The sequence below is a fragment of the Heptranchias perlo genome, chromosome X (genome assembly GCF_035084215.1).
Source record: "Heptranchias perlo isolate sHepPer1 chromosome X, sHepPer1.hap1, whole genome shotgun sequence".
NCBI lineage: Eukaryota > Metazoa > Chordata > Chondrichthyes > Hexanchiformes > Hexanchidae > Heptranchias > Heptranchias perlo.
The window spans coordinates 13,557,654-13,574,623 of NC_090370.1; the positions used below are offsets into that span (position 1 = coordinate 13,557,654).

The 16,970-nt window shown below is 46.1% G+C and overlaps 1 protein-coding gene across 1 annotated transcript; it reads right to left on the reverse strand.

Annotated features, from left to right (window-relative positions):
- Positions 1 to 962: 962 nt before the first annotated feature.
- On the reverse strand, positions 963 to 16,463 carry LOC137306896 (inhibin beta B chain-like). Its single transcript, XM_067976283.1, has 3 exons — positions 16,378 to 16,463; positions 14,953 to 15,201; positions 963 to 1,699 (listed from the first exon to the last, which is right to left on the reverse strand). The coding sequence occupies exons 1-3, from the start codon at positions 16,461 to 16,463 to the stop codon at positions 1,117 to 1,119; spliced, it is 918 nt and encodes a 305-aa protein (XP_067832384.1). The 3' UTR covers positions 963 to 1,116.
- Between the last annotated feature and the right edge of the window lie 507 nt (positions 16,464 to 16,970).

The following is a 16,970-nucleotide window of genomic DNA, read 5'->3' on the forward strand; positions in this document are numbered from 1 at the left end:
CAATGGTGGTGTGGGGTTGAAGGTCAAAGGGGAGGCGTTTGGGCTTTCTCTTGTTTGAGATGATCATTACTTGGCATCTGCACTGATGGGATCAAGAAGTCACTAAGAAACAGAAATCAGTAGGATGATTTCCTCCAGTCCCTACCTATAGTGATACTGTAAACAAATGTGGGAATGTTTCTTTTCTTTCTGAGTTTACAATTTCCCTAGGATTCCCTCAGTACCACACTGGGAGTGTCAGCCTGGATTATGTGCTCAAGTCTCTGGAGTGAGACTTGTAACCCCCAACCTTCTGACTCAGAGGCAAGAGTGTTACCACTGAGCCACGGCTGACACTAGTGACACATATTAAATGTCACCCTGATATAGTGGGTTCTGATGTCTGCATTTAGGAAGTGAACTGGGCCAAGGCAAAGGTAAAGAGCGAGAGCGAGAACGAGAGACTAACAATAGGAGACTGAAAGAACAGGCTTCAGGGGGAGGGGAAGGATGAGGAAAAAAGGAAGATAGACGCCTTGAATGATCCCCACTTTTATGTTTATGAGGGGTCTTGCAATGTATGGGGAGTTTTGTTTTTTTGCATGAGAATCTCTCTTTTTATGTATCATTATCGCATAATCGTACAAAGCCTGCTCATTTTGACACCTGTATCTGGCCCCCGGCTCCAGGAGACTCTGTAGTGGTAGTAACTCTGAGCCCGCACTGCGGATGGAGAGCCTTTGCCCGCGATTTTGTGAGCAGTTTGCGCCAGAACACCCGATTCACCAGCAGCTCAGACTCTTAAAACGAACCCCGCAAGAGGTCAGCTGAAAAGAATATTACAAGGCAAGGACACACTTGAATCTATTTTATTAATATTACCATCAATTGAAAGGCTAAAATGCACACAGAGGACAGCGTAGGAAACAATTGGCTGCAGCACTGATCCGTAGCAGGGAATGAGTAGGATGTGCCGAATGGCCTTTTCCTGTTCCTTGAATTGTCTCATGCTCATGAGCTGTTGCGTGTTCCAATACTGGATGCTTTTTGAAATTGTTTTCATTATGGTCAAGCAGCTGGCAAGGTGGCTAGAAATGGCACCCTCTATCTGAGGGGGGGACTGATCTAAGGTCACACTTAAGTGCAGCCACATTCCTCAACAATCATGTCTGGGATGTCCTTTTTGATGATGTGACCCTTTTCGTCAAAGTACAACATAGACAGTCTGCTCCTTCTGGTCGGAATGCAGCATGAATTCACGGCCAATGTGGGATGGAAGCCATTCAGTTTGTACAGGTTGGTCACGATGCTGTGAAAGGATGATGCGAAATCAGGAGCTCCGGCCATGTGGGGAGCACAGTTACCCAGGCAATAGTTTGCATAGTAACCAATGGGCATTATGATCCAGTCATCCCAGCCAATATCATGGAAATTCACAAAGAATCTTTTCCTGCAGCAAAAGTTCAACTTCTCCATGCATTCTATTCCCCGCTTGCGGACATGGGAGTTGTTCTGTGACACCCTGATCTGAGAGACCAGAAAGGCCTGCTGCGCTTTGCTGTTGACGTCAAGAAGCAGCGAGACTCCGCTAGCACCAGTGCAGCCACTGCACTCCAGTTCAAAATGAAACCACTTGTCTTCTCGGTCAGAGAAACTCTGGACGGCATGAGTCACTGGGAACGTATGCCAGCTGCTCCTCTTGACATCGAACTGGTTGTTGCTGATCAGTGTGCGGTTGGCATCTCCTGGTCCTTTTAGATGTATTTTCAAAGTAACTTTTTGCCTCCTCCTGTTAGAGGTGGAAGGAAATAGCTTGAGGTACAGCCACAGGTTTGCTTGTTCAATGAAAGTAAGAGTGCTCTGGGCTCGCTCATTCCAAAGGAGAAAGTTTAGCCTGATTTTGGAAGGGCTTGTATGGACTATAAAGGAAAAGAGACAATCTATTTAGTGGTCAGGAAAAGGAGGAGCAAAAAGCAACTGAACAAAAACGACATTTTTTTTTTAATGCTTTTCCATTGAAATGAACACACTGAAGCTCCTCGAGTGTTCTAGCAGCTGCACCCATCGAGGTGAGGCTATCACACTCCTGACTTGAGACTTGGAGGTAATGGAGAGCCTTTGACGGGTCAGGAGATGAGCCACCCCTCTCAGAGTACCCAGCCTGTGCTCTGCTCTTGTAGCCACGATGTTGATCTGGCTGGTCAGTGGTGACCCTCAGGGTGTCAATGGTGGGGGACTTGGCAATGGTGGTGTGGGGTTGAAGGTCAAGGGGAGGCGTTTGGGCTTTCTCTTGTTTGAGATGATCATTACTTGGCATCTGCACTGATGGGATCAAGAAGTCACTAAGAAACAGAAATCAATAGGATGATTTCCTCCAGTCCCTACCTATAGTGATACTGTAAACAAATGTGGGAAGATTTCCCCTTGTTTCTTTTCTTTCTGAGTTTACAATTTCCCTAGAAATACTGAGCAGAGGAAATAGTCCCGCTCTTGTTCATGATAGCATGGCACATGGCGACAGGAGGAAATCAGCCCACAGGCTCAGGGCTGGGTTTTGGTCAAGGTGAAACCTCCTGGCCATTTAGAAATGAATATAGAAATGCCTCTGAGTCAGAATGTTGTGGGTTCAAGTCCCACTCCACAGACTGTGAGCACAAAATCTAGGCTGACACTCCCAGTGCAGTACTGAGGGAGCGTTGAGGTGTCGGAGGTGCCGTCTTGAGATGTTAAACCAAGGCCCCGTCTGCCCTCTCAGGTGGACGTAAAAAATCCCATGGTACTATTCGAAAAAGAGCAGGACAGTTCTCCCCGGTGTCCTGGCCAATATTTATCCCTCAACCAACATCTCTGAAAGCAGATTATCTGATCATTGTCTCATTGCTGTTTGTGGGATCTTGTGCGCAAATTAGCTGCTGCGTTTCCTACATTACAACACTTCAAAAGTGCTTAATTGGCTGTAAAGTGCTGTGGTCATGAATGGCGCTATATTAATGCAAGTCCTTCTTTCTTTTATACAAAGGTAGAAGTTCCAATTGGCGGAGTTCACTTCCCAACTGTTGACACACTCATCTGTGCACTATTTTTACACAGGTGTTAAGCTGTTTTCCTTAAGTGGAAGTGAACACCTGCATCAAGATAGCACTCACAGAAATGTAGTTCTTTAAAATTTCATTCTCGGGATGTGGGTGCCGCTGGCGAGGCCAGCATTTATTGCCCATCTCTAATTACCCTTGAGAAGGTGGTGGTGAGCCGCCTTCTTGAACCGCTGCAGTCCGTGTGGTGAAGGTTCTCCCACAGTGCTGTTAGGAAGGGAGTTCCAGGATTTTGACCCAGTGACGATGAAGGAACGGTGTCCAAGTCAGGATGATGTGTGACTTGGACGGTACTTGGAGGTGGTGGTGTTCCCATGCATCTGCTGCCCTTGTCCTTCTAGGTGGTGGAGGTCGCAGGTTTGGGAGTTAGCGCAAAAAGGGCAATAGCGAACCAGGCGCATGTAAAATGGGCTTGTCTTCTCTTTAACTCTGTTCAGTTTTGGTGGTGCCCTGCACGATGGGCCTCAGCCCTTCACTTCTACATTTCAATCAAAAATAAAAGACATCTGTAAAGGTCGGTAAAGCATGTTACATAAAAACTTTTGCAAGAGGACCTAGATCAGAAGTAATGTTCCTAGAATCCTAAAGGAAATTACTGAAGAAAAACTGACCATCTGGTTAATATATTGAGCCTTTCGTGTATGTACAAGGGCTGCACCTGAGAACTGGAGAATAGCAAATGTTGGGGACGATTTGGAGTGGCGTGTAAATTGGGTGGGCATTGGGCATACTCGAAGGAGTTGGTGTGCGGCCCATGGCATTTTCACAGTCAGGTCTAATTTAAAGTAATTCGGCCAGCTGCCAGCATGAAATGTGTTCCCTAAAGGAACACTGAATAGGAGGGCAGGATATTCAGCGAGGCAGCCATCACTTAAAGGCCTGCAGCAGCACCTTAAAAGGAGGTGCTTTTTATTGTAGGGGACAGTGACCAGCGAGATTGTGCAGTAGCAGGCAAAATGGCTTCCATCAGAGCCCCAAGGTTCTCTGATGCAGCGGTGGAGGTGCTGATTGAAGAACCGATAAGCAAGAAGGAGGTCTTCTTCTCAACGGATGGGTAAATCAGTCAACAGGCATGGGGAGAGGTGGCAGACAATGTCAATGCCTCCAGCATTGTCCCCAGGATCTGGCTGCAGTGCAGAAAAAAAATTAATGATCTGACCAGGACTGTCAAGGTAAGATTCCCCTTCACCGCTCTCATGCTCTCTGCACAGCCCATCAAGGACCCTACCTTTACCTCAGCACTATCAATCCTTCCCTTCCCTATGGCTCTCAAGTCAGTAGAGAACATTTCACTGCACCTCCTTTCTGTTTGCACCCACACCCTCAACATCTGCTAGTGCCCTCACAACTACTTCTCCCTTTTGGCCACACTTGCTGCTTCTTCCCGTCTCCATGCACTCGATGCTAAACTGTCTTATACATGCTGAAAGCCCTTGAACTGGGCACATATTCCATTCTTCCTGCAGGAGAGGCTGGCGTACATAAGGAGGGAGAAAATCAGCACAGGAGGAGGTCCTGTCACTCTACAGACACTGACATCAATGGAATTGGCCATCTCCAATTCTGCATGCCCTCCCTCCGCCTTGGACAGGCTGGGAGACTGAATGGATAGGGGCTTAATCAGCTAATGGATGTCCTACAGTCTGATCCCCAGCATGGGAGGTGGAAGGTGGCTAGAAAGCAGCTAGATTAAGAGAACACTTAAGACCAGACACTAAGGGCTCACATCAGGGTGATAATTAGTGTGTAGCTATTTCTGTAAGGCAGTAAAATGATAATCCTTTGTGTGCAGAGAGTGTTCCTGTAGTACTTAGTGACCTTGCAATGTTAGTTGACGTGAATATCAATGTTGCCCTTTCAGCAGATGCAGTTTATTCGAGGGTAGAAGGACTGGGAGAGATATTGGACATGACTGTTAATGCAGGGGAGCAGGGATTGTTCAGCTGAAGGGCTCTTCAATGAGCTGCTGTCGACGAGCTCTCTATTGGACCCCTTCATTTCCTCACCATCCTCTATATCATCAGTGTCCTCTTCCTCAAGATGCTGAAGGTCCTCTTCCAATGTGTTGACCTCATTGCAGAGCAAAGTGATAGAGCAGAGAGCAAACGACTATCACACAGGAGACTCTTTGTGGACTGTATTGCAGGAAGCCAGCAGACTTAGCCAGACATCAGAATCGTTGCTTGAGGACCCCAATGGTCTGCTCAATGAGGGCCCTAGTGGACCTGATGGTCGTGCAGTTCAGCCACTTACTGCGGGTTTCTGAGAGGAGTCATGAGCCAAGTATGCAGAGGATACCGTTTGTCCTCAAGCAGCCAGCCTCTCACTTGCTGTGCAGGGGCAAAGAGCGCGGGGGGGAGGGGGATTGCTGCAATATAAATGCATCGTGGCAGCTGCCAGGAAAGCGGGTGTGGTCCTGCATGATGCTGCTGATCGCACACCAGTTGCACATAAATGGAGTGGGAGCCCTTGTGATTCATGAAAGCAGTGGGGTCGTGTGAAGGAGCCCGCAGGGTAACATCGGTACGGTCAATGTTGCCCTGGGCTTGGGGTGAGCCTGCAATCTGTGCAAACCCCAGAGCTCGATCCAGCTTCTACTGGATGTCCCTGGAGAAAGTGATGAATGTGATTGCTTCAGCAAAGAAAGCATCAGTCACCTGCTTAATACAAGAATGGACGGCAGACTGGCTGGTGTTACTGATGCCCCAGTGGCAGCCGAGATCAACCAGGAGACAAAGACGTTCAAGGCTGCTCTGACGCTTAACTGCAACAGGCAGCAAGAACTGGCAGTAGCAACGTGGGCAGACATGAAAATGACGTCGAGGTCGTGACAATGTCATCTGACCTCAATTCGCAAATATTCGTGAGGCTTCTATCTGTTTCCAGTGGGAGGTCTGGCCACCTGTATCGAGGTTGAACTGAACATAGGAGCGGGCGGGAAGACAGCAGTAAGTCAGCGCTTATAATTGGCGTGTCCCGATACATGGGGCAGTACAATGAGGACAATCGCCTTCATTATCTCAACGGTCAAAAAAAAAAGGACAAGGCATCTGAATCTTCCGAGGTGGCATTATTCTCCAAATAAACCCCTCGAACCCCTCGATTACATTCCAGCCTGTAACTCACTCCCGGGTATCTGTTATTCTCCAAATAAACCCCTCGAACCCCTCGATTAGATTCCAGCCTGTAACTCACTCCCGGGTATCTGTTATTCTCCAAATAAACCCCTCGAACCCCTCGATTAGATTCCAGCCTGTAACTCACTCCCGGGTATCTGTTATTCTATATATAAACCCCCCGAACCCCTCGATTAGATTCCAGCCTGCAACTCACTCCCGGGTATCTTTTATTCTCCAAATAAACCCCTCGAACACCTCGATTAGATTCCAGTCTGTAACTCACTCCCGGGTATCTGTTATTCTATATATAAACCCCTCGAACCCCTCGATTAGATTCCAGCCTGTAACTCACTCCTGGGTATCTGTTATTCTATATATAAACCCCCTCAACCCCTCGATTAGATTCCAGCCTGTAACTCACTCCCGGGTATCTGTTATTCTATATATAAACCCCCCGAACCCCTCGATTAGATTCCAGCCTGTAACTCACTCCCGGGTATCTGTTATTCTATATATAAACCCCCCCGAACCCCTCGATTAGATTCCAGCCTGTAACTCACTCCCGGGTATCTGTTATTCTATATATAAACCCCCCGAACCCCTCGATTAGATTCCAGCCTGTAACTCACTCCCGGGTATCTGTTATTCTCCAAATAAACCCCTCGAACACCTCGATTAGATTCCAGTCTGTAACTCACTCCCGGGTATCTGTTATTCTATATATAATCCCCTCGAACCCCTCGATTACATTCCAGTCTGTAACTCACTCCCGGGTATCTGTTATTCTATATATAAACCCCTCGAACCCCTCGATTAGATTCCAGCCTGTAACTCACTCCTGGGTATCTGTTATTCTATATATAAACCCCCCCGAACCCCTCGATTAGATTCCAGCCTGTAACTCACTCCCGGGTATCTGTTATTCTATATATAAACCCCCCCGAACCCCTCGATTAGATTCCAGCCTGTAACTCACTCCCGGGTATCTGTTATTCTCCAAATAAACCCCTCGAACCCCTCGATTACATTCCAGCCTGTAACTCACTCCCGGGTATCTGTTATTCTATATATAAACCCCCCCGAACCCCTCGATTAGATTCCAGTCTGTAACTCACTCCCGGGTATCTGTTATTCTATATATAAACCCCCCCGAACCCCTCGATTAGATTCCAGTCTGTAACTCACTCCCGGGTATCTGTTATTCTATATATAAACCCCCGGACCCCTCGATTAGATTCAAGCCAGTAACTCACTCCCGGGTATCCGTTATTCTATATATAAACCCCCCGAACCCCTCCATTAGATTCCAGCCTGTAACTCACTCCCGGGTATCTGTTATTCTACAAATAAACCCCCCGAACCCCTCGATTAGATTCCAGCCTGTAACTCACTCCCGGGTATCCGTTATTCTATATATAAACCCCCCGAACCCCTCGATTAGATTCCAGCCTGTAACTCACTCCCGGGTATCTGTTATTCTATATATAAACCCCCCGAACCCCTCCATTAGATTCCAGCCTGTATCTCACTCCCGGGTATCTGTTATTCTATATATAAACCCCCGGACCCCTCGATTAGATTCAAGCCAGTAACTCACTCTCGGGTATCTGTTATTCTATGTATAAACCCCCCCGAACCCCACGATTAGATTCCAGTCTGTAACTCACTCCCGGGTATCTGTTATTCTATATATAAACCCCCCGAACCCCTCGATTAGATTCCAGCCTGTAACTCACTCCGGGTATCTGTTATTCTATATATAAACCCCCGAACCCCTCGATTAGATTCCAGCCTGTAACTCACTCCTGGGTATCTGTTATTCTATATATAAACACCCCGAACCCCTCCATTAGATTCCAGCCTGCAACTCACCCCTGGGTATCTGTTATTCTATATATAAACCCCCCCGAACCCCTTGATTAGATTCCAGCCTGCAACTCACCCCTGGGTATCTGTTATTCTATATATAAACCCCCCCCAACACCTTGATTAGATTCCAGCCTGTAACTCACTCCTGGGTATCTGTTATTCGACAAATAAATCCCCCGAACCCCTCGATTAGATTCCAGCCTGTAACTCACTGCTGGGTATCTGTTATTCTATATATAAACCCCCCGAACTCCTCGATTAGATTCCAGCATGTAACTCATTCCTGGGTATCTGTTATTCTATATATAAACTACCCGAGCCACTCGATTAGATTCAAGCCAGTAACTCACTCTCGGGTATCTGTTATTCTATGTATAAACCCCCCCGAACCCCTCGATTAGATTCCAGCCTGTCCCTCACTCCCGGGTACCTGTTATTCTATATATAAACCCTCCCGAACCCCTCTATTAGATTCCAGCCTGCAACTCACTCCCAGGTATCCGTTATTCTACATATAAACCCCCGAACCCCTCGATTAGATTCCAGCCTGTAACTCACTCCGGGGTATCTGTTATTCTATAGATAAACCACACGAACCCCTCGATTAAATTCCAGCCTGTAACTCACTCCCAGGTATCCGTTATTCTATATATAAACCCTCAAACCCCTAGATTAGATTCCAGCCTGTAACTCACTCCCAGGTATCTGTTACTCTATATATAAACCCCCCTGAACCCCTCGATTAGATTCCAGCCTGTAACTCACTCCCAGGTATCTGTTATTCTATATATAAACCCCCCGAACACCTCGATTAGATTCCAGCCTGTAACTCACTCCCGGGTATCTGTTACTCTATATATAAACCCCCGAACACCTTGATTAGATTCCAGCCTGTAACTCACTCCCAGGTATCCGTTATTCTATATATAAACCCCCGAACACCTCGATTAGATTCCAGCCTGTAACTCACTCCCAGGTATCTGTTACTCTATATATAAACCCCCCTGAACCCCTCGATTAGATTCCAGCCTGTAACTCACTCCTGGGTATCTGTTATTCTATATATAAACCCCCGAACCCCTCGATTAGATTCCAGTCTGTAACTCACTCCCGGGTATCTGTTATTCTATATATAAACCCCTTGAACCCCTCGATTAGATTCCAGCCTGTAACTCACTCCCGGGTATCTGTTATTCTATATATAAACCCCCGAACTCCTCGATTGGATTCCAGCCTGTAACTCACTCCCGGGTATCTGTTATTCTATATATAAACCCACTGAACCCCTCGATTAGATTCCAGCCTGTAACTCACTCCCGGGTGTCTGTAATTCTATATGTAAACCCCCCGAACCCCTCGATTAGATTCCAGCCTGTAACTCACTGCTGGGTATCCGTTATTCTATATATAAACCCCCCAGATCCCCTCGATTAGATTCCAGCCTGTAACTCACTCCCGGGTATCCGTTATTCTATATATAAACCCCCCAGATCCCCTCGATTAGATTCCAGCCTGTAACTCACTCCTGGGTATCTGTTATTCTATATATAAACCCCCCGAACCCCTCGATTAGATTCCAGCCTGTAACTCACTCCTGGGTATCTGTTACTCTATATATAAACCCCCCGAACCCCTCGATTAGATTCCAGCCTGTAACTCACTCCTGGGTATCTGTTACTCTATATAAACCCCCCGAACCCCTCGATTAGATTCCAGTCTGGAACTCACCCCCGGGTATCTGTTATTCTATATATAAACCCCCCCGAACCCCTCGATTAGATTCCAGCCTGTAACTCACTCCTGGGTATCTGTTACTCTATATAAACCCCCCCGAACCCCTCGATTAGATTCCAGCCTGTAACTCACTCCCGGGTATCTGTTATTCTATATATAAACCCCCCCGAACCCCTCGATTAGATTCCAGCCTGTAACTCACTCCCGGGTGTCTGTTATTCTATATATAAACCACCTGAACCCCTTGATTAGATTCCAGCCTGTAACTCACTCCCGGGTATCTGTTATTCTATATATAAACCCACTGAACCCCTCGATTAGATTCCAGCCTGTAACTCACTCCCGGGTATCTGTTATTCTATATATAAACCACCCGAACCCCTCGATTAGATTCCAGTCTGTAACTCACTCCCGGGTATCTGTTATTCTATATATAAACCCCCCGAACCCCTCGATTAGATTCCAGTCTGTAACTCACTCCCGGGTATCTGTTATTCTATATATAAACCCCCCAAACCCCTCGATTAGATTCCAGTCTGTAACTCACTCCCGGGTATCTGTTATTCTATATATAAACCACCCGAACCCCTCAATTAGATTCCAGCCTGCAACTCAACAACAACAACAAAACGACGACGACAACAACAACAACAACTTGCATTTAAGAAGCGTCTTTAACATAGTCCCAGAGCGCTTCGCAGGAGCATTTTCAAACAAAATTTGACACCTAAACCAACTAAGGAGCTATTTGGACAAGGGACCAAAAGCTTGTGTCAAGAGGTAGGTTTTAAGGAGCGTCTTAATGGAGGAGAGAGAGGTAGAGAGGTGGAGAGAGGGAGGGAATTCCAGAGCTTAGGGCCTAGGCAGCTGAAGGCACAGCCACCAATGGTGGAACAATTAAAATCGGGGTTGTGCAAGAGGCCAGAATTGGAGGAGCGCAGAGGATTGTAGGGCTGGAGGAGGTTACAGAGATAGGGAGGGGTGAGGCCATGGAGGGATTTGAAAACAAGGATGAGAATTTTTAAATCGAGGCGTTCCCGGACCGGGAGCCAATGCAGGTCAGCGAGCACAGGGGGTGATGGGTGAACAGGACTTGGTGCAAGTTAGGATACGGGCAGCAGAGTTTTGGGTGAGCTCAAGTTTATGGAGGGTGGAAGGTGGGAGGCCGGTCAGGAGAGCATTGGAATAGTCGAGTCTGGAGGTAACAAAGGCACGAATGAGGGTTTCAACAGCAGATGAGCTGAGGCGGGGGCGGAGACGGGCGATGTTACAGGTATCCATTATTTTACGTGTAAACCACCCAAACCACTCGATTAAATTGTAGCCTGTAACTCACTCTGTGGTTTCCGTTATTCGATATATAAACCCCCACCGAAATAAATGCCGGCCTTGCCAGCGACGCCCACATCTCATGAATGAATTTAAAAAAGATCCCCTCGATTAGATTCCAGCCTGTAACTCACTCCCAGCTATCTGTTATTCTATATATAATCCCCCCGAACCCCTCGATTAGATTCCAGCCTGTAACTCACTCCCGGGGTATCTGTTATTCCATATATAATCCCCCCGAACCCCTCGATTAGATTCCAGCCTGTAACTCACTCCTGGGTATCTGTTATTCCATATATAAACCCCCCGAATCCCTCGATTAGATTCCAGCCTGTAACTCACTCCCGGGTATCTGTTATTCTATATATAAACCCCCCGAACCCCTCGATTAGATTCCAGCCTGTAACTCACTCCCGGGTATCTGTTATTCTATACATAAACACCCCCGAACCCCTCGATTAGATTCCAGCCTGTAACTCACTCCTGGGTATCTGTTATTCTATATATAAACCCCCGAACTCCTCGATTAGATTCCAGCCTGCAACTCATTCCCAGGTATCTGTTGTTCTGTATATAAACCCCCACCCGAACCCCTCGATCAGATTCCAGCCTGTAACTCACTCCCGGGTATCATTTATTCTATATATAAACCCCCCGAACCCCTCGATCAGATTCCAGCCTGTAACTCACTCCCGGGTATCTGTTATTCTATATATAAACCCCCCCGAACCCCTCCATTAGATTCCAGCCTGTAACTCACTCCCGGGTATCTGTTATTCTATATATAAACCCCCCGAACCCCTCGATTAGATTCCCCCCTGTAACTCACACCGAGGTATCTGTTATTCTATATATAAATTCCCCAAACCCCTCGATTAGATTCCAGCCTGTAACTCACTCCCGGGTATCCGTTATTCTATATATAAAGCCCCCGAACCCCTCGATTGGATTCCAGCCTGTAACTCACTCCCGGGTATCTGTCATTCTATATATAAACCCCCCGAACCCCTCGATTTGATTCCCCCCTGTAACTCACACCGAGGTATCTGTTATTCTTTCTATAAATTCCCCGATCCCCTCGATTAGATTCCAGCCTGTAAATCACTCACGGGTATCTGTTATTCGAAATATAAACCACCTGAACCCCTCGATTAGATTCCAGTCTGTAACTCACTCCCGGGTATCTGTTATTCTATATATAAACCACCTGAACCCCTTGATTAGATTCCAGTCTGTAACTCACTCCTGGGTATCTGTTATTCTATATATAAACCCCCCGAACCCCTCGATTAGATTCCAGCCTGTAACTCACTCCTGGGTATCTGTTATTCTATATATAAACCACCTGAACCCCTTGATTAGATTCCAGTCTGCAACTCACTACTGGGTATCTGTTATTCTATATATAAACCACCTGAACCCCTCGATTAGATTCCAGTCTGCAACTCACTCCTGGGTATCTGTTATTCCATATATAAACCACCTGAACCCCTCAATTAGATTCCAGTCTGTAACTCACTCCTGGGTATCTGTTATTCTATATATAAACCCCCCGATCCCCTCGATTAGATTCCAGCCTGTAACTCACTCCCGGGTATCCGTTATTCCATATATAAACCCCCCGAACCCCTCGATTAGATTCCAGCCTGTAACTCACTCCTGGGTATCTGTTATTCTATATATAAACCCCCCGAACCCCTCGATTAGATTCCAGCCTGTAACTCACTCCCAGGTATCTGTTATTCTATATATAAAACCCCCGAACCCCTCGATTAGATTCCAGCCTGTAACTCACTCCTGGGTATCTGTTATTCTATATATAAACCCCCCGAACCCCTCGATTAGATTCCCCCTGTAACTCACTCCCGGGTATCTGTTATTCTATATATAAACCCCCCGAACCCCTCGATTAGATTCCAGCCTGTAACTCACTCCCGGGTATCTGTTATTCTATATATAAACCCCCCGAACCCCTCGATTAGATTCCAGCCTGTATCTCACTCACGGGTATCTGTTATTCGAAATATAAACCACCTGAACCCCTTGATTAGATTCCAGCCTGTAACTCACTCCTGGGTATCTGTTATTCTATATATAAACCACTTGAACCCCTTGATTAGATTCCAGCCTGCAACTCACTCCTGGGTATCTGTTATTCTATATATAAACCACCTGAACCCCTCAATTAGATTCCAGTCTGTAACTCACTCCCGGGTATCTGTTATTCTATATATAAACCCCCCCCGATCCCCTCGATTAGATTCCAGCCTGCAACTCGCTCCCAGGTGTCTGTTATTCTATATATAAACCCCCGCAATCCCCTCGATTAGATTCCCCCCTGTAACTCACTCCCGCGTATCTGTTATTCTATATATAAACCACCCGATCCCCTCCATTAGATTCCAGCCTGTAACTCGCTCCCAGGTGTCTGTTATTCTATATATAAACCCCTGCAATCCCCTCGATTAGATTCCCCCCTGTAACTCACTCCTGGGTATCTGTTATTCTGTATATAAACCACCCGATCCCCTCGAATAGATTCCAGCAGGTATCTTACTCCCGGGTATCTGTTATTCTATATATAAACCACCCGATCCCCTCGATTAGATTCCAGCCTGTAACTCACTCCCGGGTATCTGTTATTCTATATACAAACCCCCGCAATCCCCTCGATTAGATTCCCCCCTGTAACTCACTCCTGGGTATCTGTTATTCTGTATATAAACCACCCGATCCCCTCGAATAGATTCCAGCAGGTATCTTACTCCCGGGTATCTGTTATTCTATATATAAACCACCCGATCCCCTCGATTAGATTCCAGCCTGTAACTCACTCCCGGGTATCTGTTATTCTATATACAAACCCCCCGATCCCCTCGATTAGATTCCAGCCTGTAACTCACTCCCGGCTATCTGTTATTCTATATATAAACCCCCCGAACCCCTCGATTAGATTCCAGCCTGTAACTCACTCCCGGGTATCTGTTATTCTTTATACAAACCCCCCGATCCCCTCGATTAGATTCCAGCCTGTAACTCACTCCCGGCTATCTGTTATTCTATATACAAACCCCCCGATCCCCTCGATTAGATTCCAGCCTGTAACTCACTCCCGAGTATCCGTTACTCTATATATAAACCACCCGAACCCCTCGATTAGATTCCAGCCTGTAACTCACTCCCAGGTATCTGTTATTCTGTATATAAACCCCCCGAACCCCTCGATTAGATTCCAGCCTGTAACTCACTCCCAGGTATCCGTTACTCTATATATAAACCACCCGAACCCCTCGATTAGATTCCAGTCTGTAACTCACTCCCGGGTATCTGTTATTCTGTATATAAACCCCCCGAACCCCTCGATTAGATTCCAGCCTGTAACTCACTCCCAGGTATCCGTTACTCTATATATAAACCACCCGAACCGTGCCTTGGAATCTTTTACAGCCAGTGAAGTGAGACGAAGGAGAAAACTGAGCTTCTTGGAGGCAGCTTTAGTGATCGAGGAGATGTGGGCATTTTGATTTGAGCTCGAAAGGGACAATGAGGCCACGAATGTTGATACATGAAGAAATTCTAATGGTGGCGGCGTCAAAGGTGAGAGATATTAAACGTTGTTTCGATTGATTGGAGGCGTGAATAAACTGTGGGGGAACAAAACGGACAGGAGCGAATCTACGCCTTGTTATACCCCACCTGACTTCCACTCTGGTTTGTAGTAAAATGCTTTGACTCGAAATAGGTAACAACTTAATCACTATGACAAACCTGAATGTGCGAAGGTGATAATTTCATAGCTCTTATCTTGGGGATCCTGGTTGTGCCCAAACCTCTGCGTGGTTCTTGGACTGTCCGGAGATCCAGCTTTCATCAAACTGTCCGTGTGGAATTTTCTCAGGACGGACACTTGAGTTGTCCTGAGGGTTACATTGATGGTATTAGGCCTTGTCTTCATGTGCAGTTGTTTCAGGATGTAGCCCTTCATGAACTCAAGGACTTTGTCATCCATCCCCACCTCCAAACTGGAGGAGGTACAGTAACTGCAAGGTGAGTCCTCAGATAATGGCAGCGTCAAAGTCCTTATCCACAAGCAAAGGAAACAGCAGAGGCTCAGAATCATCCTTTTGTTCATCCTGCTGAGGTCTTTCCTTTCCAGAAAAGCCTGCAGAACCCGGCAGGTGAACATGTGGAGAAACCAGCAGCAGTTTCTAAGACATGACCTCGCCGGCCTCTTTATATCGTCTTTTGCCGGATCATTTGGCACATCTCCTTGTCCAGGTAAAAGGAAACTGGTGCTGCCACAGATCTCAGATCATTTCAGATTAAACTATTGGCCTGTGGAGGAAGATCAGGAAAATACTGTGCGTGCCAAACTATTACACATCTAACTGGTGGGTCAAAGGGAAGCTGGTGTGATTACATGGCTCACTTGTTTTTTCTTATCAAGTCAGCAGACAGCGGTATTTTAGGGCAAAAGCTAAATACCGGAACTCAGATATGGCACTCTGTTATTTCTACTCTGCAAAATGTTAGCAGTTCAGTTTGATTTTGAATTTTTACACTCTGGGTTCACAGATGACAAAATGGGGCTTGAAACGAGAACTATCCCCCACTTCCCCGATGATACCATTTGGTTTGCCTTTGTTAAAATTTGAACTTCTATTAACCTTTTTTTTCCTGTTGAGGTGCATTGTTGGCTGTTGAATTATACAGTTTGCCAGGTTCGTAAACAGACTGGGTAATGGTACCTGATTGAATTTATAAGAAAATAAACTTAGTGCCGTACATAGAGGAGACAGCCTCTTTGAAGACCTGGAAGCTCCTCCACTGTCTCAGTGGGTAACTGCGCCACCCAACGTGGTCATGAAGTCTCAGAAGATCTCAGAATTCAACCAACACCACTGAAACAGATTATCTGGTCATTATCTTATTGCTGTTTGTGGGACCTTGCTGTGCGCAAAGTAGCTGCTGCGTTTCCTACATTACAACAATGACTGTACTTCAAAAGTGCTAAATTGGCAAAATTGAAGGTGATAAGGATAAACATAGATGATCAAATATATTCTGTGGAACATAATGTTTCATGAACTGTTGGGACCTTTGATGAATCATGTGGCATGTAGGTGGACAGAGTTCAGTACTACAGGCCGTAGATTCAATCATTGCGCGAATTATATACGATCTTGATTGGTCCAGTGGCTTTGGGACAGCCCAAGGTTGTGAAAGACACTGTATAAATGTAAGTTCTTTCTTACTTGTCTTTAATGGTGCTATCCAGTGACCCCTGGTGGAAAGTGGGCATCAGGTGAAAACAGGATCGAACCAGGGTATGATGCTCCATCTCTTAAATTCCCTGCTGACACTCATTGTGTAGGCTCACACATGAAAAATAGCCAGTTGCCACAAGGCGCCAGATAGCAGTCATCAGCCGTGGAGCCCTGTTCCAGCATGACCTAATGCATTCAGTAGAGGGGCGGAAGGAAATTAAGAAGAAAAATCCATTTGTGGTAAAATCACGCTGCATGATAGCAGGATAACGATTCTTGAGAAATCTCTTTCTCTGCTATTTTAATGGAGGCATCAACTTGCATTAAACTAATGTTAGAGACTCCTTAAATATTTTTCCATCAACACACGAATGCTTAACTCTTACAGACGATATTCATCATACGAACGAGTTAAGCATTTGTACACTGATAGACAAATATTGAAAGAATCTCCATTTTAATTTCGGATTAATGAAGGTTTCTTTTTCTCACAATGTAGTGCATATGTGGAATAGCCTGACATCAAAAGCAATCAATACTTTGCCAATGAACACTTTTTGAAAAGGAGTTGGATAATTGCC

Coding starts and splice junctions, on each gene's coding strand:
- LOC137306896 (XM_067976283.1), bottom strand. CDS start 16,463: ATGGAGCATCATACCCTGGTTCGATCCTGTTTTCACCTGATGCCCACT. Junction 15,202..16,377: donor GATAGCACCATTAAAGACAA/GTAAGAAAGAAC, acceptor CTTGTGGATAAG/GACTTTGACGCTGCCATTAT. Junction 1,700..14,952: donor AGTCCAAGAACCACGCAGAG/GTTTGGGCACAA, acceptor CACACTGATCAG/CAACAACCAGTTCGATGTCA.